General features: G+C 40.3%; 4 protein-coding genes across 4 annotated transcripts in view; 2 read left to right on the top strand and 2 right to left on the bottom strand.

The window, feature by feature from the left end:
• Positions 1-22,886, bottom strand: part of LOC135170465 (protein bric-a-brac 1-like) — a 41,067-nt gene extending 18,181 nt beyond the window's left edge. The window contains exon 1 of the mRNA XM_064136309.1: positions 22,798-22,886. The gene's annotated coding sequence lies outside the window, so the exon portion shown is untranslated. The remainder of the gene's footprint in view (positions 1-22,797) is intronic.
• On the top strand, positions 287-3,647 carry LOC135170424 (nose resistant to fluoxetine protein 6-like). The gene is made up of 7 exons (XM_064136227.1): positions 287-746; positions 1,120-1,468; positions 1,628-1,907; positions 2,037-2,197; positions 2,270-2,438; positions 2,524-2,720; positions 2,895-3,647. Exons 1-7 carry the CDS (start codon positions 302-304, stop codon positions 3,571-3,573), a joined length of 2,280 nt encoding a protein of 759 aa, XP_063992297.1. The 5' UTR covers positions 287-301; the 3' UTR covers positions 3,574-3,647.
• Positions 4,097-11,231, top strand: LOC135170416 (uncharacterized). The gene is made up of 12 exons (XM_064136208.1): positions 4,097-5,548; positions 5,609-5,794; positions 5,947-6,185; positions 6,434-6,645; positions 6,717-6,790; positions 6,980-7,179; positions 7,397-7,557; positions 7,818-7,986; positions 8,215-8,408; positions 8,517-8,646; positions 8,947-9,279; positions 9,400-11,231. Exons 1-12 carry the CDS (start codon positions 4,318-4,320, stop codon positions 11,125-11,127), a joined length of 4,857 nt encoding a protein of 1,618 aa, XP_063992278.1. The 5' UTR covers positions 4,097-4,317; the 3' UTR covers positions 11,128-11,231.
• On the bottom strand, positions 11,270-15,628 carry LOC135170429 (nose resistant to fluoxetine protein 6-like). Its single transcript, XM_064136233.1, has 8 exons — positions 14,564-15,628; positions 13,325-13,768; positions 13,070-13,235; positions 12,425-12,618; positions 12,041-12,182; positions 11,773-11,962; positions 11,536-11,678; positions 11,270-11,452 (listed from the first exon to the last, which is right to left on the bottom strand). Exons 1-8 carry the CDS (start codon positions 15,253-15,255, stop codon positions 11,270-11,272), a joined length of 2,154 nt encoding a protein of 717 aa, XP_063992303.1. The 5' UTR covers positions 15,256-15,628.
• Positions 22,887-23,214: the final 328 nt, after the last annotated feature.

Here is a 23,214-nt window from a genome sequence, read left to right as displayed (position 1 = left end):
AATATATTTGTGGAGAAAAACCACATTAATGATAAAGAAAATGTAGATTTGAAAAATCCTCTGATGTCGTCGCTTTTACTGATTAATTCGATAGCAAAATTATTTTAAGAGACAACGGTGGAAGGTCTAGATTACTAGTGTAATCGTAATTCTAATGAAAATTGACTGACAGCAATCAATACGTACTGTGCTATATTCACGTTACAGCCCACTAATCACTGATTCTATCCGGAATATCCGATAACAATATGGATCATTTAATCGCGTACTTTTGACATTATCGAATGAAATATCCAAGAAAATGCGTGATGATCAACTCATTGCTATCTCTATTCTTATCACAAGCCTTTCTTATTTGATTATATTAAATAGGTATGATCAATCGCTCCGAAGTGAATTGACGCTATTCCGAGAGAAAATGGGTTCAATAACAGTCACTAGTGTATCTCTTTTTATTTTACAAATATTTATTGCTTCAATCAACTGTCAAGTTCCCCCAAACGACTTTTTTGCGAATATTGCTGAGCGACTATTGGAACAATTTCAAGTTAATTCTCAGAGTGGTGTGTCTCCACGTATTTTTGATGTGATCAGTGAGCTCCAACCGGTCAATATCATCGAACTAGGAACGCAGGGTAGTTGGCAGAGTGTTGTCAATCGTGACAGTGCGAGCAATCGTAAATGCGATCGACAATTTTCCTTATTTCGGTCGGGTCTGCAGAAACTGGAGTTATGGGCATTGAAAAGTATTTATTGATCAATTTTTCGTTCTTCATTTGTGGTGTAATTTTAATTCGGTTGGAAATCGGTTCCACGGGACCATAATTCAATCAGAATTTTTTTGACATTTTTTAATGATTTTTGGAGGATCTCTCACGTCCCCCAAAAATATTATAAAAATATTATAAATCGTATTCTTCATTTTTCATTCAGTCAAAGACATTAAATCTGCTGATGTTTTTTTATTGATGAAATATACGATAAGACGTATGGTCTCTGAGTTTATCTACGGATTATTATTTATGTAAAATATATTTGGAGCGATTTAGTGACATTTATGACTCGAAAGTTTTGATTGCGCTGTTGCCCTGAAAAATTTCAAAAAATATCATTTTTTAGTGATCGATTCTTCGTCAAAGATTCCCACGGGAATATTGGAGGGAAACCTGAAAGATCTGGGGGTTTACGACGAGTGCATAGCGACCAAAGTAGAGAAAGGGAGTGAATCTATTCGAGGGAGACACTGCATGTACTCCTTCTCGGTGAACGAGTTGAAAACGAACATATCATTGAGTCTGACTTCGTCCATTTGCATCCCTGACGGATGTGGTGCTGCTGATTTAGCTAGAATGATCAACCAAAGTATTGATCTAGCGTCAAACTATCCCGACATCGACCTCAAGGTCAATTCCGTCACGTGCTCTGCGGTGGAGGCAGAGCCCTGGGACAAGGGTGGAATTATCGCTCTGTGAGTGGTAGAATAGAAAATCTCGGGGATGAAAAAAATTCAGTAGAAAAATCCAGTCATTCCCCAGATGATATTATTGGAAAATATTCCAGCAAAACCCTGGAGCGATGGTCACTTCACTGGAAGAAAGAGAAATTGATCCTGAATATTTCTTCCCAGGTCAGTCCTGTCCTTCTACTTCGCTCTCTTGATTTGCTGTACCATTTGCGATTTGCTGCTGACAAAATCGTCCAACAGTGTCACCCGCAGTATAACAGCTAAACTGTCAAAATTCTCGCTGATCTCCAACGCAAGACGCATCCTCAGCACGAGAATACCTCCCGGTAATATACCAGCTCTTCAAGGAATACGATTCTTCAGCATGGGTTGGGTCGTCCTGGGACACGTCTACTACATCCATTCATTCGGAGTAATCAGTAATCAGCTGGCTGTCGCCGAGGTGAGTGACTTTATTTCAGAAATAGATCTTGACCTTGATTCCCACTCGAAAATTATAGAACTTGGGGTAATTTTTATCGAGCTATTTCGTTCGGATACAAAAATATAGTTGAAATTCTTGAATTATCAGTGGCTGAAGTCCTGGGAGTCCTTGTACATCATCATAGCACCGTTCACAGTGGACACTTTCTTCGTGATCAGTGGATTTTTAATATCCTATCTGTTCTTGAAGCACATGGCAAAAGGTGGAAAGTTCAATCCAATTATGTACTACGTTCACCGATATCTCAGGTCAATTTCCATCTCCCAGTTCTGAATTAATCTCATTCGTCAATTAACTTTATTGTCCAGTTATTTTTGCAGATTGACTCCAGCATATGGCGCTCTTCTTCTCCTGACGATCTTCATATTCCCACGAATTGGTTCTGGCGCTGTCTGGGAAGCCAACATGTCACTGCAGACAGAATCTTGCTCTAAAAACTGGTGGGCAAACCTTCTGTATCTTCAGAATTATGTCAACAGTCAATACTTGGTGATTATGATGGATGAAATATTAAAAAATGGGAAGATCCTCAGCTGAGAAATTATTAACAAATAATTTAACTCAATTATTGCAGTTGTGTTTAGGTCACGCCTGGTATTTGGCTGTGGACATGCAACTCTTCTGGATATCCCCGTTGATTATTTATCCTCTTGCGAAAAAGCCTAGACTGGGACTTGCAGTTCTGAGTGCTTTCATTATCGCCTCGATAATTATTCCTGCCAGTATTTCAGCCAAGGAAGAATACTCTGGAGGCCTATTCCTTGGCACAAAGTAATTTTCAGTAGCAAATTGTCAGAAAATCGAATGGAATGTCAGGAAAGAAATTAAACCCAACAGAACTTTTCTCAATTTGTTAAACAAAATTAAGGCGAAAATTTCTTGTAATTTTCAGACCTTTGTTTTTACCGAATAGTCAAATCAACCCATTCGATAATTTCATTTCAGCAAAACACATCAGAGCAATCAGATGAGATATTACTACGTAGCCACTCACACGAGAGCTGGGCCATGGCTGATGGGTGTCCTGATGGGCTACAAACTTGCTGTTATGAAAAATCAGCGATTGAACAAGAAAATCGTGACCCTCGGCTGGATATCGGCAATATGTGCCTTCGCATTCGGGTTCTTCAGCTATCGAATTTTCCAAGAAGATGGCTATCAGTACACACTCTACTGGGAGATATTCTACGCTGGTTTTGCAAGACACATCTGGGCATATGGTGTCTGTTGGCTGATCTTTGCCTCGATACTGGGATACGGTGGGATCATAGCGAAGTTCCTGTCTCTCCCTGTCTTCATGCCTCTGGGAAGAATATCCTACTGCATTTATCTGGTCCATTTCATCACTCAGTACATGAGGATCAGTGCTGTCAGGATTCCAGTGTACTTTTCTAATTTAACAATGTTGTATTTGTTCCTGAGTGATTTTGTTCTCTGCATTGTGGGGGGATTTATCCTGAGTCTTCTGTTTGAATCGCCTTTCATGGCCCTTGAGAAAATGCTGCTGGGGAGAAAGCGGCGAAATCAGGTGAAGACAGATCGTGGAGACAATACTGGGACTGGTGGTGTCCATAATAATGGATATCAACATGATAATGGACATGTGGACGTTGAAAAAAAATAATCAAGTCACTGGATTGTGTCAATTATATTGTACAATTGATTATGAATAAATATTCGAATTTTAGATTTTTTAAACGAAGCCATATCAAATTACTCCGATGAACTCAATGATTCCACATATCATTAAAATATTAATGTTATTCAATATTCAACTTGAAAAATCAAATTCCCCTGAACTTTCAACAACCAACGGACTATTCCCACGTTCGTTCCATGAACAATTTGTTTTTAAATTAAATTCACACCATTCGCAACTCAAGTCAACCTATTACTCAATTTTTCGTGACTTTCTGAGTGCACGTTCCTTACGTAAAAACCGAGAAATCCCCTCAATCACTCCCTTTCCATTTTCCAAACGTCTTCCGCAAGTTGCGCAAGCTCCGATGCACGCGGCTGACTGTTCTAACCCACCGAAGAGGCGATAAAAATTGTGAAAGAGAGGGAGTAACGAAAAGCGCTAGTTTAAAATGTTTGATTCTAAATAAAACTTTCAGCTGGATGAGACGATGCCACACGGTCTAATTTCGTGTCAGGGCGGTTACGGCCGGGGCGAGAGACTCTCTCCACCTCAGTCTGGCGTTTTTAATCGCACAACTGCAGACCCGTACGACCAAAAAAAAATCGACAAAAAAAATTCCTAACGATACGATTCGATCAGACAAAAAAAAAAGCGATTAAATTTCCAAAAATTCGAGTTGAACGACTATCACCGGGTGTTTTTTTATTATCAATGTGAAGCCTCGGAATGGCTGCGCCCCCACTGGGCAAGTGCATGATATTGCCGTTGTTCTTGCTGCTGGTGTACGTTGGATATGGATTCCGAATTCGTGATATTGGACCGGCTGGTTCCATTGAGCACGCTGAATGCCCAATTGGTTCTGGAAAGTGTACGGACACGGGTGGACAGGTGACCTTCAGCTCATTGAAAAAAAGAGTTGAGAGTGTCGTTGGTACTCGTGGACGTGGTGCGAGTGGTAGTGCTCGACAACCACCTGTAGAGGTTGACGATAGTGAGGAAGATGTGAGGATTCTGGAGCAGGGAAAAAGCCGATTGATTGTCAGTCAAGGGGCGAAAGTGGGAGGGGATGAGTCGAGAGGACGAGGGGATGATAGTGAGGACGAAGAGGACGGTGTCGTTGTGGAGGATGCGTCTGATGAAACTGAGGAAGTGACGATCGACGATGATGATGATGATGATGATGATGATGGGAATGGAAGTGAAGACGCTGAAGAGACTCAGGAAACTGGGAAGAGAGATATCAAGTGGAGTTTCCGGGAGGTTCGAAGAGATCAGAAGGCGAGGGATGATGAAAATGATGGCCGTGGAAAGGGGGGACATGGGGAGAGCGATGAGAAGTTGGTGGGAGGATCGGAGGGGAGTGAGGATGGAGATGAGAGTCCAAAAGGCGAAGACGATGGAACCGAAGAGACGACAGTCGAAGAGGAGGAGAAGCCCGTTCGTAAGTTAGAAAAGGTCAGATTAGCTGATAAAGTTAGGGTCAGACCTGGGGACACAGCAGGGGGGAAGTCGGTGGAGGGCGACGGTGAAGGAAAAAAGGGAGTTGAGAAGCCGGATGCGCCGCGAAATGCGGTAGTTAAGCCGAAAGTTGAGAAGGAAAAGGTTAAACCGTTAAAGGTTGAGGAGAAGAAGCTTAAAGCTCCCAAGCCGCCACCGCTGGAAGGAGAAAAAAATGGAGTGGAAGAGGTGGAGATTGTGGAGGAAGTCCCTGAGAAGAAAGTGAAACCAGTGAAAGAATCTGTTGTTGAGAAACCGGAGAAGAAATCGGGGACGAGGGAGAAGGGAAAATCTAAAGGAGAAGGAGAAGCTCAGGACAGGAAGAAGAAGCCGAAGGAGAAGGTGAAAGAATCGGAAAAAGCGACTCCTGCAAAGGATCAACCAAAATCTAGAGAAAAACCAAAGGAGAAGTCCAAGGACAAACCTGAATCGAAGATCCAAAAATCTGATGTAACTAATAGTGAGTAGTTTTGTCGTTGAATTGGTTGATGGATGTTGATGGTGTCCTCATGTATTTCAGAAAAAAAGCCAGTGCAGTCGGGAAAACATCAGGAGGGATCACTTCCCCTGATCGAGTTTAACAAAATGATCCTACAATTACCAAATTTCGTGCCAAATTTCACAGCTGTTGAGGATCCCATCTGTCAACAGCACGGGAAGATTTTCCTTCGTCAGTTGCGGGGACGTAAATTGTGGGCTCTTCAAAGTGAGTTTACATTCGACATTTCTAGAGCTCGAGAATTAATGGGGGAACTCAAATAACGGGAAAGATTGAATATTTTTTTTTGTAGGAAAAGAAATTTGATGCTTCTTTTCACCGAAGCCAAACAAAAAATTTTCTTCAGCTTTGAATTTCAGTGCTCGATTCCGGTGGGAAGATACCCTCGGGACTTCTGCGTGGGAATGTCAATCAGTTTGGGGATTTTGATCAGTGTCTTGGAATATCGTCGAAAATTAGGTTGGATAATAAACAAACGTTGAGGATACAAGGAAAATATTGTCTGGCAGCTGTGGACATTCAGGCGACTATTCCAGAGACCAGGGTACCAGTGCATCTGATGCAGAGCCGGGGATTCCTCCGGGGGAGTATGAAAGACGTAAGTTTTGGTTCTGTCATTCCCACGAGGTCCTAATGACGTTTCAATAATCGCCTGAAGGTACCAATTACTATTGTGACGATGGCTATGGTGCACATGAACTTGAATGACGAGAATAAATTAATTTTCGTGGTTAATTATCAGTTTTTAGAGCAGTGCAACTGATTACGATTAGGGGATTGAAGAATCTTATTTGCAAATCTCTCCCACCATATCCGGAGTAAATGCAATTTTTTTATTCCTCCCAGAGTGGCCACTTCGTGCCAAGATTCACAACAATCAACTGGGGAATATGCGTACCATCAGCTTGTTCAGCTGCTGACGCCAGAAGTGCTCTGGAAGCTGGGCTGAGTCATCTCAATGAATCGTCAGGAGTGAAATTCGCGATCGATGTGAATCCGGATATGTGTTACATTCAGGAGAAATCCCCGAGTTACTCCAAAGAAACTATCGCTGTACTGTATGTCATTTGAATATTTTTCACTTAATTATTTTAAATAATTTTTTGCTGTTATTCATCTCTTTTCGCAGGTACTTCTACGCTATGATCGTCTGTCTAGTATTGATCGCCACTGTTCGTGATTATATCGTTGTTTCAGAGAAAGGTGATTGAATTATCGATAAATATTCTTGAGAAGTTTCACTAGGAAAATTATAAATATTGGGGTAAAATTTATTCGAGACAAATTCACTGCTCAGTAAAATGTTGTGTCTGTTCAGTAATTTTTGTCTATCTGAATAAATATGGGAATGTGTGTTGCTCTCGAGAGGTGATTTAATATTTTTTATTTCAGCGAGTTACTCTGAGAGGATAATTATGTCATTTTCCCTCCGAAAAACCTTGAAAAGCCTCATGCAACCCATATCGTCGAACTCAGGAGACATAAGTTGTATTCATGGCATTCGATCACTGGCCACAATGGCCCTCTACGTCGGCCACAAGATGATACCCACAGCGGGCATACCTTATACAAATCGGATAGTCTTCACTGAGGTCAGTGTCATAAAATATTGATTTAATACGTTTATCAATCATCAATTATATAGAACAGCAATCAATGATGAGAAATATTAATTGGCTGAAGGCCCCCGGGTGGTGGCCCTTTGGGAGAGCTTTTTGAAGAATTCACGTTAAAAATAGCAGTGAAGAAATAAATATTAATTAATGAATTTGGAGTCCTGTCATGTGGGCTCATAATTATTCATTTCAGATCGCTAATAATCCCGCAAGTTCCTTGCTGCGAGTGTCCCTGGTTTACACAGACTCTTTTTTACTGTTGAGTGGAGTTTTGACTGCGTTTCATATGGCCCGTGAGTCAACAAAACGGGGGGAAATTCGCTGGTTCTGCAGATTTATTGCCAGAGTCATCAGGTTTGTATATCTGCGGGATAATTAATTCAAGAATTTTCGGGTGTTTCCTAGGGAGATTCAAAAGTACTGCCGCAATTATTTTGATACTTATTTGACTTATTCTTTCGAGTGTAAAGGCAACAGCGAATAATTATTGTTAATCAGGGTTCGCGAGATTGTCGAAGAAATCAAAGAAGAATTTCGCGATATTATTGAGGGGAACGTTGAAAATTTGGGTTTAATTGGAATTTATTTATGATTCATTGACTTGTATTTTTTAGATTGACACCACCACTGCTGGTGGTTATTTTTTGGTATGCGTACGTGATGGAACACACCGGATCTGGCCCCCAGTGGAACAATATCATAACACCAAATGCTGATCTGTGTAAACAAAATTCATGGACTAATTTTTTTTACATCCAGAATTTCTTCCCTTTCGAAGAAATGGTGAGTGGGGCAATCCGTTAACATTTCGTCACCAACAAAAATAAATTTCTGTTCTAAATTATGTCAAGCGACGCAAAAAAATATTTATCTTTGAAAACTGTTAAAAATTCCTCAAAAATAGAATAGAAAAATAATTCCAAAATGTTGAAGACATTTAGGAAGTACAACTTCGCGAACTCCTCGTCTCATTCAATTTATTGTTAATGGGTTATATTTCTTCTTTTTCAGTGTGCAACACACACACATCAACTGGCCCTGGATATGCAGCTCTCGCTGCTGTCGGCGGGTTTAGTATTTTTCCTACTCGTCAAACCGATCATAGGAATTCTACTAATTTTTTTCTTTCTCCAAGTGTCTGCCACATTTCGTTATTTCGCCACCGTCAACAATAATCTCTCCCTCGTTATTTTCCACGGAATGACGTAAGTGATTCTCTCAGCACAGTAGTTTTTTTATGCTAATGTCTGGTCAAAGTAAGTGCCCTGAAGCCGATGGTTCATAGTGATAATGAATTCTATTATTTTTTGCAGAGCAAAGCACCTTTACAAGACGGCTAACTTGACCTACGCAGTGTCTCTTCATCGAGCTACGCCTTATTTATTCGGAATTAGTCTTGGAGTACTTTTGCAATATACCGGCAAGAATATTAAAATATACAAAGTAAGAAAGGTCGTCAAGACGATGATAATAACTACAAAAATACGAAAAAAAATACCTGCAAATCCAGCGGAAATTCCGTAAAAGAGTTCATGTGGTACACGAAGAGAAAAAAATCAGCAAAAATTACGGTACCATTTGGTAATCTTGGTGATATCAAGGAAAATTCGCTGATAAATTTTATTAAACGATACGGTAATTTATGCTGAAGTTTTCTCTTCGCGTATTTTCAAAATATGAGAATAATCGACGTCTACAAATGTCACATCCGGTTTAATCTTCAGGATTAATTGAAATTTTCAGATTTTCGTTGTTTTTGGCTGGATAACAGCCGCCTTATTAGCCGCCTGGTCCTTATTTTCCCCGTGGAAAATGGCCAGGAGAGACTACGTCTACAACGTTGAAGAATCAGCCCACTATGCTGTGATAGGACCAGTCTCATGGGCACTGGCTGTCTGCTGGGTTATTTTTGCCTGTTTCACTGATCATGGTGGCTTCATCAACACATTTCTATCGAACTACTGGCTCGTACTGTTCTCCAGAATTTCCTATTCCGTTTATCTCACACAATTCGCTGTATTTTTCTACAATGTGGCGACAACGAGATATTCGTCCGAATTTCACGTTCTCAAAGTCGTAAGTAAATTAGAATTTACTCTTCGAAGAATGACTCTAATTAACATCCATTGATTAATTTCACCATTTGTTTACCTGTCAAGGTAATTTCGAAATCTGAGGATAAATTCCTTTTTGCAGGTGGATCCCTATGAAATTTTAATAGTAATCTCGGTATCAGTGATTCTCACGTTATTCTTGGACATTCCAACTCAAGAAATCAAGAAAGTCTTGATGGAAAGTACATCGTCCTCCCAATCCTCGAAGTCTCATCCCCCAACGGAGTCAGAAATATCAAAACCCGCGATGGGAAAGCCATCGCCAACGCCAGAGCCCCGCGAGTACGAGGGGAGCGCTGCCTGGAAGAGGGGCCAGATAGAGGCAGATTATTCCGAGGAAGATGACTCTCAGTGGATCAGATCTCGCAAGTCAAACGGAAAACAAAGAGTCTTCGTCCGACGAAACTCACGAGACGACGACGGCTACAGACCCTGGGGAGTAAAACGCGATGAGGTACACGAAAGACGGAGAAGTAATAGCGCCCAGAGAACTCTTTACATTGACCCTGACCCAAGACCTCGAGAGCCCACCCCCAGTCGTCATTCAGAGGACGCCCGACGAGAGCGAAGATCATCCTCGAGGGCTCCCGATCCTTCTAAGGCTCCTCACCGGCCCGAAGACCGCCGAAGTCCCAGACGAGATCGTTCCACCTCGAGACTATCAGATCGTGGGTTGTACCGGGAGTCAGAGCCTCCAGTGCCCCCTAGACCTCCAAAGCCAGAGGTCCGGGGAAAATCTCCGCGACTCCGTCGCACCCCAGTCCGCCTGATCTCCTCTGGCAGTGAGGAGGAGCCGAAAAAGTTCCGCGGCAAGAGTCCCAGACGCCCGGTGGAGCGTCCACGTGTGAGCGACGAGGAAGACTGGGAGCAAGAGCTCAGAATAAGACGGCAGAAGTTTCGAGAACGAATGTCATCGACGGAACGCCAGGAATCCAAGACCGAGCGAGAAGAGTCGACTGACGTCAGCCGACGATCTTCAGCAGAAGGAAAGATAGCACTTCTGCAGGGTCCAACTGGAACCCGAGTGATGGACGCTTGGACTGTCAGCAAAGGGCCTCGGGTCTCCGTAGCGTCGTCCCAAGAGCTGACAGACACTGAAGAAGAGACTCGCTACATCCAGGACTTTGAAGACGAGCCGATCCCAGAGCGACGAGGAAGTTTAGATTCCTTGGAAAAGGCAGATATCGATTTCTCATTCAGGAGTGATGTTAAGACGAAGACACTGATGGACCTGAGGCAGATCTCAGTGGAGGATGAGAACTGCGAGCAGCGAGGAAATGTGGGAGAGATGACGCCTGTGGCGACTGGCAAGTTATTCAAACGAGAGTCGATCATCAAGAGTCAAGCTAGTGAGGAAGACCCCGAGTACTTGTTACCAGAGCGACCGAAATTGGTGGAACAGGAGCAGGAGCATCCGTTCAAGAAGGCGTGGCAGATGCAGAAGTCGAGGTCTGAAGAGGACGGACCGTCTGCCTTTGTCTTCAAGGAAGTTAAGACCCAGGCAGAGGTGGAACAAGGGGCCAATGAGGCTTCCAAAAGTGGAAATGATGGGGAGGGACACAAGTCAACTCGAATTGGACCCAGTGAGCAGACTTTCCATTTAATTGTTGAAGATGTGGACTCGGGTCATTGGCAGAGGAGTGGGAGAAGTGAGGGAAGTCGGTCGGATGACACTAGCAGGGTCAGTACACGGTCCAATGGGACTGACTCACCCCAGTTGGATTGGCAGAGTGAGGATGATCAGTTTGAGAGGCACAGGAGGCAGCGGAGGGAATTTGAAGCCTGGGACCCCGACACCGATGGAACTTGATGGCAATGTTCCATTGGCAAAGTCCCCAGATGCTTCAATGCACTATTAATGCAATTTGAAGAAAAAAATGAATATTTTAATTCTTAATAAATTATACAATTGTACTGAGGGGTTTTCTTAACTATCTAATCTCACAATTTTTTTATGCGTCACTTGTGGTAGTCTCTTCGGAATTGTTGCGGCTTGAGGTGTCAGACTTTTCGAGGTTTTTCAGTACTGGTCGCAGGAATATTTTTTCCAACCCTAAAATAGGAGACTCGAACATTGTGGAGAGCAAAATGGCACCAATGAACGTTAACATCAGGTGGGAGAATACTTTGGCGACCTAAATATAAAATTTTCTTATAACGGAGAAGCAAACAAAATTTTCAGGGTCGTTCCCAGAGAGCTAATGAACAAACTACTTACCAAGCTTAAATTATCTAAATGCTGGGGTGTCCTTGTAGTAGAAACGCCGTACAATTCAACAAGACCATTCACTAAATAAGCCGAGTACGTCAATCGGCTGAGTGGAACGAATGCTCTCCACTTCAAGAAATTCCTAATCGGTCCTGCGATTCCAATCAAAGTCAGGAATAATTTGTATAAATTCCGGTGTTGGTTAATCAGTTGTTGTTTATCGGGGAACTTTGCGAATTTACGTACCAGAGTTGTCTGTGATGCAAGCAACAAGGACCCACCCAGTGCCAAAACTCCACAGTGCTCGATGCAATGCGGAGTAGATGGCGGCGTCTAGAGGTCCATAATCCTTCCTTGGCCCATAAAATATACCGATTGAAAACATCGAAGTGATTAGTGATACTGACGCTAGTATCCACCCGATCCTCACGTAGTTCTGGAGGACAAGATCGAAATTGAATTTACCGGTTTGAATATTTATTTTTATCAACGAGAATAACGTTGTGTCATTCACCTTGGTGAGTTTGCAGTCAGCAGCCTGAATTCTGTACAACAGATATCCATATATGAGTCCAAAGAAATACGCACTTGATCTCATATGAGTCTTGATGTAGCTACTCCTAAAAAAGTCATTGGTGGAGATGTCCTGAATTTCTCTAGAAAAATTTTTAAAATTTTCAAATTCCAATTCTCTATAAAAGGACGAGGTAATTGATAAACAGTAGAGTGACAAAGGGCATCAATTTGAGCCCAGGAAATCCTGCAAAAATTATTTCAACAGAATAATTTTTAGAGGAATATTGAATGGTTTCGTGAGTTCGTTGAGCTTCTGTATGATTTATTTTCCTTTGCGACCCTTTGTCACTTTGATACTGAAATATTTAACATTGGACTTTACTCTCTGTAAGCCATGAGCGTTGGGTCTAGGCGATTGACCAATGTCACGGTGAAAGGTACAGCAATGGAGAGGGCAGTAACACCGGCCAATATTAATTCCCCAGTTTTCCTCCATCTCCATAAAGGATAAATTATTGCCGGTGCCAATACGAACAGTTGTGTGTCAACTGATAAATACCACGATTGAAACATGCACTGTAATTAAACAAAAAGTCAATCAATTATCGTAGAATTATTCATTTCACTAGCACGACAAGAAATAAAAACTCCTCCATATATTTTGAGTTGAAATTTTTCCAAATGTTTCCAGACTCTGCTCCTGTTCAACATTATAATTCATCTGATCAGATAAATTCCCCAGCAAATTCCGATTTAGCTCTTTCAATTTAATTAAAATACCAATTGTAGACTGACGTTTCAATTATGGAGAGAAATCACAAGGGGATCTTCGCCGAAAATGAAGCTATAATATCCCATCCTAATCTCAATACTGAAATCTCGATAGTAAATGACTGGTATTTTAATGAAATCATGTTTTGTGGTAAATCTCCACGAAGGAACCAATTTCATAGGAATTGCATAACCATCGCTGTTGCAAGAGAAAGAAAAAACAATCGCAGGGTACAAAAAACAATGTTTGACTCACCAAGTGATTAGTGTTCACGTAATTATTAACATAGAGAATATTAGTCCACCAGGAGGCTTGACATCTCTCCTTCTCCTCGATCATCCGATACCAAAGTGGTCCAGAATCCAATCTGGGTAACCATGTCACATAGAGTCCGAGTATCACCAAATAGGCCGGTGTCAATCTGCATGAGAATTCGATTAAAATCACCCGAATATACTTTCTCCCCGGTTCATTGAATGATATAATCAATATTACACAACTGTGACTCACCTGATGTAACGAAGAATGTACAAAAAAAGAAAGTTAACGGATCTCCGTTTGTCCAATTCTTTCAGAAGAATTCGAGCAAATAAAAAACCACTGAGTAATAAAAATGTGTCAACTAGAAGTGGATTATTGAGAAATATTGAATTCTCAATTTTGGTCACAGCTTCGGTCCAAAAATTGCTATTTAGTACAGGACCACCGACAACAAATACCAGACAATGTCCAGCGACAATGAAACCCATCGCCAGAAATTTCATTCCAGATATGCAGTCAAGATTCAGCCCATCGTCGTTTGCTGGGCCAAATAATTTTTTTATGTTTGAAATCAGGGAGAAAGAGACCAGCACTTGGGGAAGAACTCCTTTTGTCTCATCACCACGTTTCAGATGAATTGCGTGGAATAAAGTTCCAACTGCAATTATCACAGTGATTCCAAGGATGATTGTACTGGAAAGAGATGGATATAAGGTAGGGTAATTAATTGATTGTGTGAATTGGCGCGGTAACGTTTGCGTGGATTATTCATTAATTGACGGGGAATTTTCTCGATACGCGTGAGGTGGGATTTTCAGTGATGACGATGGATAAACACGACTCGTTAGCGACAGTGACAAAGACTATTTTATGATCATTGAAGAGGCTACTGGAATTTTCAGTTATTCAATGGTGCGGGGAATTTATGTTGTGACTAAGATCATTGTGACAAAAGTAACGAGAAAACGTTTGAGATTTTTTCTTGAGCAATCGAAATAGTCATGTGGATAAATTGGAATAGTTTGAAGAATTTTTACGTTATGTTTACATGAGCAAAAATTAGTTAATTCGAATCTTAATATTCAAAGTTTTCAAAAGCAAATTCTGAAAAATCCCAGGATTTTAAATAACAGTCAGATGACAATGTCTTAATTAATTGACATTGACAATTTAATATTTCATTATTTTAATACGACCTCAAATTTTCCAAATTTCTCGCGAAAAATTCCGACAAATTTTTTTACCTCTATTATCCCACTATTCAGAAAAGCGAAAAGAATTCGGAAACAGAAATCGAAGTCCCTCGGCCAACGAATGGAGGTCACTGTCCTAGTGTCCCTGACCCAGTACCGCAATGATTCAAACGTCCCACGGAATACCCCAATCTCGAAATTAATTTTTCGTGACCGAATTCCCTAGACCACGTCCCAACGAACGTACCGAGTCACCCCACACAATTATCCCTTCAACAATAAAATAAATACTCACAGATATATAACATCAATCGTGTCAACGTGAAGTTCTTCCCGTTTGTAACACCGTTTTCCATCGACTATCGGCCTGAGTGTAACCTTAGTCCCACTGGAAGCAATCTCCAGGACCTTCTGGAGGACCTCCTGGAGATCTACTGAGCTGCATGAGGCAGGAACGCAGATGCCCCAGTGCATTCGCCTGATGGATTCATCATACCTCTTCACCGGCTTCCTAAACATCTCCCAGACAGTGTCCTTCTTCCTGACGAGCTCATCCGGAACATGAACGTCGACATCCCCGAGGCAATACATCCCAGCAAGACCCGGAGGTGCATCATCAGCGTCTCCAATCTGAATGCACTCGTCGAAGTTCCCAAGTTCGTACGTGGAACCGGCCAGAAGACCTTCTGGGACCTTAGCCGATGCATCATAGAACCTGACAGCCCAGGTCGTCAGGTTCTGTATGCCCTCGATGATCATCCTGGCATGATCTCGACAGGTGTCACCTGGAATGCTCTCAATGGTCGCTGCCAAAAGGGCCAGCTCCCTCGAGGCAATTGGAAAACTGACTTCATCATCTTCAACATATTCAATAGCTTTGATGGAGCGCTCTCTTCCTCTCGACGAGGATGACACTTGGTAACTTTTATCATCACTTATCACGTATCCACAGCACAATAACACCACAATTATCGTCCAGGTATGCATTATTGAATAAAATATTCTTTCGAGACAATTGTAATTTTATTCCAATTGTTATTTGATGTCAATCGCTGGTGGGAAATCAACGCATCAACACTTTGTCACTTTGGCGAGGTAACGTCTACAGCATAATGATGTTAGGACCCCCCAGGTGATCTCAAGTGCCAAAAAATTCCGACGAGGAGAACCGGTTTCGATGGAAAGGGACTATTGGACGGACCAATTAGATAGTCCTAGATCGACTCCGCGAATAATTAATTTGGAGAATTCACCGTTGATATGATTGGAATTGTCTTGGAATCACATCATCGGTGACTCTTTTCATGCGCAAAGGTTTCGCAGAGACCGCCGACAACCGACAGACTACGATGTTTGGAGTCTTGACTCCTTGTTTTGACGAGTCAGCGAGATTGCGGGTATTAAGGGGGGCATCGTACGCTTAACGAAAGTAAAGGTAATCGTGGTATTATGTTGAGATTGTGTGAGGTAGCCTCGATGGAGAGTCATACGATTATCTGACTTGAATCTGAATCGGTCAGCGTCACTTTGTGCAGTTCGAAAATTTTTTTTTCAGGGATGGGGTTGATTGAGGGTTGCGGGGGGAGTGAGGTGGGTATGGGGAAGAGGCTGTGGAAGAACTTCGGGAATAAATTTCGATTGATCGTCGAAGAATAGAGGGGAAGCGCCAATTTAATTGGGAGTGAAGTAGTAAAACGAGAAAAGTCACTTTTGACGAGGGACCAGTTTTGGGTGAATATCTCAGGATCTAAGGGAGGTAGGGTAATTTTCGTTAGGACCTTTTTTGTGGCGTGAGCTGAGCTCTACAATAAATGTTATTACAAAAATTTGCTGTCTCTATTAGATTCGGAGATATTCGTTAAAGACTGGACTGAGAGATGAGTTGGTTTCGAGAGGTTTATTATTTTGTTACTGATATAGTTGAGGTTTATTAATTATCAAATGAGATGATAATGATGTGTGGGGTGTGTGAGCACTGAAACGAATGGGTTAACTCCAAAATGTTGTAGGCACAAGTTAAATAGCTTTTGAATTTATTTACGACAATGCCGTGTAATTTTTATATTTGTAATTCTGGAAACGCTAGACTTTAGCTTCCTGACAATTTATGAAGGTGATGCTGGTATTGCGTTGTTTATCAATCTTGAAAAAATTATCATAAGTGAAGTCCAATATTTTCTTTTGAACTTCCGAGAATTTCACAATGTTTATGCAAATCCTTAGATAAGTGATTTTAAATAGGACAGGAACGCAATCAAGGACGTGCGACATGAATATTTGGAAGTGATTTAGTGATTGAAAAATTATTTCTGCGAAAACAAACAAAAATGGCGGAATGTTTTGGCAATTTTTTTTATCCATTAAAATTAGGTTTTAAAGGGGAATATTTTGTTAAGTTATGCCAGCATTTTTGCCCGCCAAATTGGTGATTCCTCAATCCCTGATTTCGTAAATTATTAAGAGAGACCTAATGACTCAATGGAATTTTGTGCAAAAATTTATGTAAATTATTACGGAACGTTAGAATGATATGACGCAGAGTTGTACTTCATCACAAGAATAATGACGCAATTGGTATTGTACCGGAGATACGGTTTAATTTCGATGACGCATGATATGTTTTGTCCCTATTGTAATTAATCCTATTTTTCTGGTTTTACTGGCGCAGATCCATCACTTCCGTGCACGTCAATTGTTCAATGTAATTCCATAAAATTTCAGCAATCAACGCATGCCTCTGAGATGAATGAATTTATCTGAAAGTGAAAGTTCATCGAATCAAGTCGCTCAGAGTGATTTACCTCGGACTATAAAAGAGACGATGTTTCTGCAATGATTCGATCTAGGTGAATGCCGTTTTTTAATTTAGTTTGTGAACTTTCAAAAAATTGTACAATCATCAAATTATTCAATCAACTAATTATGCTAGTGTCACTTGTTTCCTTCTTGCTGGGCTGCTGGCCAGATTTTTTAATGGCAAAAATCCTACCACATCTGTAGAAATATTTTTTGGAGAAATTACCGAATGGTTTTGGTGAATATATCGTCTAAGGTTTGGAGCCGAACCAGTTCTCTATTTTTCACGTCAAATTCACTTGTGTGGTCTAGAGTTATTAGGAGAAACTCTTGAAACTTTGTCTACTAATTAGTACTTTCAAACTCACCGCTTGTGCAAGATTTTTTGGACAATTTATGTGATACTTTCTGACATGAAGCAATTCATTTAAAAGTGTTTTTTAATTAATAAACCGTTATTTCATCATTAATTTTTACACCTTGATGATTCTAAAGGTCACTTGACTACGAAAATGATAATTATCGCTTCTGAAATATACGAAGAGAAATTGTCTATTAAAATTCTAGTACAAGTACTGGAAAAAAATCACAATTCCTTGATTGTGAAATTATCTAGTGGATTTTTCTAGAATTTCTCGGAATTTTGGGAAAATGCTCACTCAAGTCCGAGACAATTGAAGATTACTCTTCTGGACTTTTTGCAAATATTTGTCCAACTCAGAAACATCTAAACGGAATAAAAATTTATCTGGCTTTCAGTTTCAATATTTTAATGTGTAGTCAAAGCTCAAGAAAATTTTTATTCCATTTTGACGATTTTTTATGCCTGAAAAATGTCTTTGAAATGTGTGTGATAATTTTCAGAAGCCAATTAGTTATTTATTCGCACAATTACTCCGGCATTTTAAATCTCTGACTTCAGACGAAATATTTTCAACGTCTCCATTGAATATAAAAATAATGACAATGGTTTATCGCAAAGTTTTGGATTTTCTATTCAACGTATGGACTTGTCTCGTCCACTCACGTATTCCTGAAGAACGTGACACCGCCAGTCTATTTATTTTATCGACAAGAATCAATTCCCGGTTCTTACATTCATTCTCTCTCCCAGCCTTTGCGTCCATTTTTGTTGTCTATTTTCCAAAAAATAGAAATAAAAATCCTACTGTACGTGAGACCCGTAAAAAGCCTCTCGTTACGAATTCCCTCGCTATCGATTTTATTTTTATTTCTCATTCTCGTGTGTTTCTGTCGCATTATGTTTGTTGGTGTTGGCAGAAGGTGAAAAGCAATTTTTCCACCTATGATGTCCCTGAAGAGAAAAGGCCACTCTACACTAGTTCAAATCTATAACTTTGCTGTGGTGAAAACGTGAATAGACTTTTGAGAAAATGGATTTCCATTTTTTGGACGATTTTTGTCTAGTTCCAGAGAATTTCCGGAGGTAACTGACGTTCTCTTGTACATCGGGGAAAGATGCCAAAATAAATGTTATGTTAATTGTTTTTATGTCTGGAATTTAGAATATGAAAAACATACTGAGAAAAATATTTGTTTCTGCCAAATATTAATTTATTTCAGATAACTATTTATGTCTTCAAAATTGTATTTCTCCAGTCGAGTCATCACATGAAATAAAATAATAACAAATTAATATTCAAGAGGTGGGGTCTCTCCAGGTGATAATTTAAATCGAATTAGGGCTCCCTGGGAGTGACTTCAATAAAGACATATAATTTTGGAAAAATAAATAATTCTCTCAAATAAATGAACATTAAAACAAAATTATGCCGGAATCAAATTTTTTAGATTTACCAAAATGATAGTAATGGGGTATTCTTTCAAAGTATTATTAATTAATATTAATAATAATGAGATATAATTTGTCTCAAGTCGTGCCAAGTACCTTCTGACGTTATGTTAGTACGTTCTGTCATCCTGACCGTCGATTGGTAATTCAGCTTTCCGCTTGAATCATGATTACTGATCATCAGTCAGTTTTCTGAACGACCCGAGCTATCGCAATATCGCTCCTGATACTGACCATAGTATGGCTATGGTACCCTGAGAAGATCGACGAAGTGCACGTCCTTGAAAAGCTCATCGACCGCGCTGTGATCGCCTCTCACAACTTTTCTATTTTCGAAATTGCGCTAAAGTCTCAGAATTTTTTTTTTAACTGTCACCGTATGTAGAACTGTCCAAAGTTCATATAAAAAAATTAAAGATCGGAAAAACAGTTAAATAATTTCAACAGAAAAATCTACTGGAGAAACTTGGACACAATTTTATGTTGAAACGAAGAGAAGGCAATTAATCAATCAATTAATTAAATTGCAATCTCCGAGGGGTTTTTATTCTCGAGTACAAAAGTTTCTTTGTCGCTATCGACTCAATAGGTAATTTCATTCTATCGTTAGTTTTTCGTTCATTCGTATTTCTTTTAGTTTTGTCTACAGCGATTTTTTCCGGTACTTGAATAATCGCCCGATTCATCAAAGTCCCGTGCAAACGTAATAAGACAGCCTGTTGTTTCCCTACCTCCGGTTCTTATTCCGTTGTATTCCATTTAATTGTCTCGAAGAAAATTCGCCGAAGCGAGGCCGATTCACAGCGTCGAGAGTCGAGTGAAAATTACCGATAATTGAATGCAATTATTTACAGGATCATGCAACTTTTAATATTGGAAAGTGAATATATCGGGGGACTTTGACAGCTTTGCGCTAGTTCAATTTCCACTTTAGAATCGTAAGTTCAATTCGAGGTGGGCTTGAGGGTGGAGGGGGAGGGGGAGTGTTATTTGAAGTATCTCTCGCGTTAAATGAGATTCTTAGTCGCTCGTAACACGATTTGGGGCTGATGACATGCGCTTGGAATTTTCTTTCAACATTTCAAAAATTGGTAAAAAAAAATATAAAGTGCGTTTCCGGGTGAAAATTAACTTAAAAATTATGGAATTTAAGGAGGAATCAATTGAAATGTTTTGGGAAAATGGAATAGTACAGTTTGTCCCGTAATAAGTTGAGTCGAAGCCGTCGTGAGAAAGTACAGAGTGGCACGATTCACCTCTCAGCATTACTACCCTCACTGTAATTCTCTCAAGGTGTAATCTCTAAGCCTCTAAAAGGTAGTTCGCTTTCTCCTTCAGCCCTATCCAACTCTCACTTCATCTCGCACCCCTGGGTCCCCAGGAGGCGGCGCGGTTTCACTTACGCCCACCCGCGGAATCCGCAACGAGGCGCCTTAGTGAACTTTACGCTAGTGCCTAGGAACATAAATCGTTTGAAAGCTTCCTCCCCCCTCTCATCCAAACGATCTTCGCTTCGTTGAACAGGACATTAACTTTGTGTGCTATTGAAATTGTTATTGTATTTGTTCTCCCCCTCACACGAATATTTCACAGGCAGAACTACCCCCAAAATATATTTTAAAAAGAACAAACATCGATACTATCGATAAATCGAAAGTCTGTCTCGCTTAATTCCCATTGGGTCAGTCGTCGCAGGCGGTTATTTTGAATTCGCAAATCATTTAACTTTGAAATTATCTATCATAAAAAATAGGGGATGCAACGAGTTGCATAAATTCTTTACGAAGGGTTTAACAAATGTACTGTAAATAAATGATATATTAAATAATTTTTCTTGATTCCGCGGATTCGATGGGCGAAAAGCAGATTTTTCCCGGGAAAATTCTGTTTTTTTTTCTTCGTGTCGGCTGCAGTCGGGAATATAAAAAATACCAAGGGATAAACGAAGGGCTAGTCGGAATACAGGGGTTAGAGTAAGCATTGAAAGCAGATTGGTGAGTACCCTAGGTGTATGGATAAAGGGGAGATGAACCAACGTGGCCAGGTCACGAGGTTATTTATATTCATATCGATACATGGCCAACGTTGGCAACCTTCTTGCCTTCTCCTCCATCTCTTCCTCCTCCTCGTTTCCCAAACAATCTCAAAACCTTCTCATCCCTTATTCTTTCCCCTACCCACATCCCCACCCGCAGTTTCAGCTGTACATCTAGATATTCTCTTGGACAATTCGGGACCCCACCGTTGTTGCTCATAAATACGGAAGATATGTGAAGTAAATCCAAAATTTATTGCATATGAGTTTCCCGAGTTTGTCAATTTCTAAGAGCATCAAAAAAAAAAATCAAAAGCATTATATTCCTCTCAAAATATGTGACAAGAATTCGTGATTCTGTGATCACTCATGTCAGCTTTCCCAAAAAATATTAACTGCACTGAACATGCCTGGTTCGCAGTGAAGCCGACACTACGCCGAGGGTCAGCCAACATCTTTTTTTCATCAAATCGCCCTATTTTTATATTTTACCCCTTACAAATCATTCGCAAAACGACTGCGGAATAAAAAAAAATGCCACAATGAAACGAGAACTTCAACATTTTCTCGTTTCTCTGGATTTTTCATCGTCTTTACAAAACATTTTCGGTTCATTCACAGGGAGAAACAGCCTCGGCTCTCATTATCCACGACATACAATCACAAAAGCTCACTCCTCAACGCCGAAGTTGTTTGAAAATTCTGTCTCGAGCGCAACCAACTTTTTTTAATTTCATTTGGTCTAATTTGTAAGGTAAATTTCCAATAGCTATTCCTCCGTCAGTGCATGGACTGAGAAAAAGCGAATTGAGGGGAGGGGAAAATCCAGTGGACTGATGAAGAAAGTGCCGTGGGGGGGGGGTGGCATTTGGACTGCAATGGATGTCGATTGAGGCAAACTAGAAGAAGGAGTTTCATTCTGGTTTCCAATAGTTACGTATAGATAGGTTTAATTCATTGTAACTTTGTGCACTGGAGGTCGTCCTGATTTTACCTTAACATTTCAGACTCAGCACAGATGATTCTTTTCTTTTAATTAAAAGAAGAATAAAGTTGGGTGAAAAAAAAATAAATGGAGTGACTGTTGAATGAGACCGACAGAATTCAAGAAAATTCGGATGAATTGTTAACAATTTGTAAATAAATAAAAATGGCCGACGATGAGAGAGTAAAATGAAGTGGAATGAAAAGTATATGTACATTGTCCTATTGAAAGGGCCAGTGATTTGCAGCTGTGAATAATTGAGGAGCTTTCAGGAGCCTCGGGATTATCATCAAAAAGCCCATTGTCCCGTGAGATTAATTGAGCCGTGGGATATCGCCCTTGAAAGTGAAAAGAAGCGAAGAGATGAGGAATCCCCATCGCACCTTTCAAGAAATTCTTCGATATTGAACCGGTATTTAATTAATGAAGGAATAATTCGATGTCTTGGTCATCATTTTCTTCGCTAACGGCTTCCACCTTCGTCTTTCAATTTTATCATTGGTCGAAGACTCTCTTTGAATTTTTTTCCGCTTTCGGTTTTTCGACACGACCGGGCGTCGGACAATTATGACGAGCGTTTAATCAGTGAAGTTCGCGGGTTCAATCATCGGTTTCTCAGGTCTCCCGATTGGTTTTGCAAACAGAAGATTTTTTTTAATTGGACAGAACCTCTGGCGCGCTCTCCCCGCGTCTTCTTTGAATTTCCCGCCTCGAATATGAATACACACCAAAATTTTCTGGATAATCAATTGTTCTGTTTGTTTTCCAGGGCAAACATGTCGGTAAAAAAATATTCTCACTCTGTATGATAATCCCGAAGCCCTCATTTCGAATCAACATTTGTGATTCCACGTAATGACGTGTGTTTATGCAACCGAAGTAAACTAAACTTGACTCTACCTTATATTCTGCAGTTGACGAACTCAGTCTTTCCGCTATCCTGTCGCAGTCGATGAACCCTTCCTGTCTCCCTGCGTCTCCCACTCGCACCCCCTGTGAAGTGATAATAAGATTTGATTCATTAGAAGTTTCATTAGAGGCTTGTTTACAAGAACTAGAGAACATTCCCTGCGGTTTCAGTAGTTGAATACAGGAGTGTCTTAAATATTAATTAATTAATTTCTCATTCATTCATTTCTAAATAATTTTTCATCCATCCGATCATCACATTTTTTCTTGGAAAAACTTCAAAAAATGCGAAAGTGTAAATTACGTGTGAATTACCTTGACTGTTTAAAATATTTAAAAAGTGTTTAATAATAATTTTCGCTGTTTAAAGCATGTGAAGACTGGCTTCAGTGGTATATCATATGATTC

Source organism: Diachasmimorpha longicaudata, chromosome 17, assembly GCF_034640455.1.
Source record: "Diachasmimorpha longicaudata isolate KC_UGA_2023 chromosome 17, iyDiaLong2, whole genome shotgun sequence".
Taxonomy (NCBI): Eukaryota; Metazoa; Arthropoda; class Insecta; order Hymenoptera; family Braconidae; genus Diachasmimorpha; species Diachasmimorpha longicaudata.
The sequence above is the reverse complement of the archived record's forward strand: the minus strand, read 5'-3'. Positions and strand labels throughout refer to the sequence as shown.

What these genes read in the sequence shown, in the direction of transcription:
- LOC135170424 (XM_064136227.1), top strand. Translation starts at nt 302, where the DNA reads ATGCGTGATGATCAACTCATTGCTATCTCTATTCTTATCACAAGCCTT. An exon ending in TACGTTCACCGATATCTCAG is followed by an intron (nt 2,198 to 2,269) that starts GTCAATTTCCAT and finishes TTATTTTTGCAG; the next exon opens with ATTGACTCCAGCATATGGCG. An exon ending in ATGTCAACAGTCAATACTTG is followed by an intron (nt 2,439 to 2,523) that starts GTGATTATGATG and finishes CAATTATTGCAG; the next exon opens with TTGTGTTTAGGTCACGCCTG.
- LOC135170416 (XM_064136208.1), top strand. Translation starts at nt 4,318, where the DNA reads ATGGCTGCGCCCCCACTGGGCAAGTGCATGATATTGCCGTTGTTCTTG. An exon ending in AAAATCTGATGTAACTAATA is followed by an intron (nt 5,549 to 5,608) that starts GTGAGTAGTTTT and finishes CATGTATTTCAG; the next exon opens with AAAAAAAGCCAGTGCAGTCG. An exon ending in ATCGGATAGTCTTCACTGAG is followed by an intron (nt 7,180 to 7,396) that starts GTCAGTGTCATA and finishes TATTCATTTCAG; the next exon opens with ATCGCTAATAATCCCGCAAG.
- LOC135170429 (XM_064136233.1), bottom strand. Translation starts at nt 15,255, where the DNA reads ATGCATACCTGGACGATAATTGTGGTGTTATTGTGCTGTGGATACGTG. An exon ending in ACGATTGATGTTATATATCT is followed by an intron (nt 13,769 to 14,563) that starts GTGAGTATTTAT and finishes ATCTCTTTCCAG; the next exon opens with TACAATCATCCTTGGAATCA. An exon ending in TTGCATCACAGACAACTCTG is followed by an intron (nt 11,679 to 11,772) that starts GTACGTAAATTC and finishes TTGGAATCGCAG; the next exon opens with GACCGATTAGGAATTTCTTG.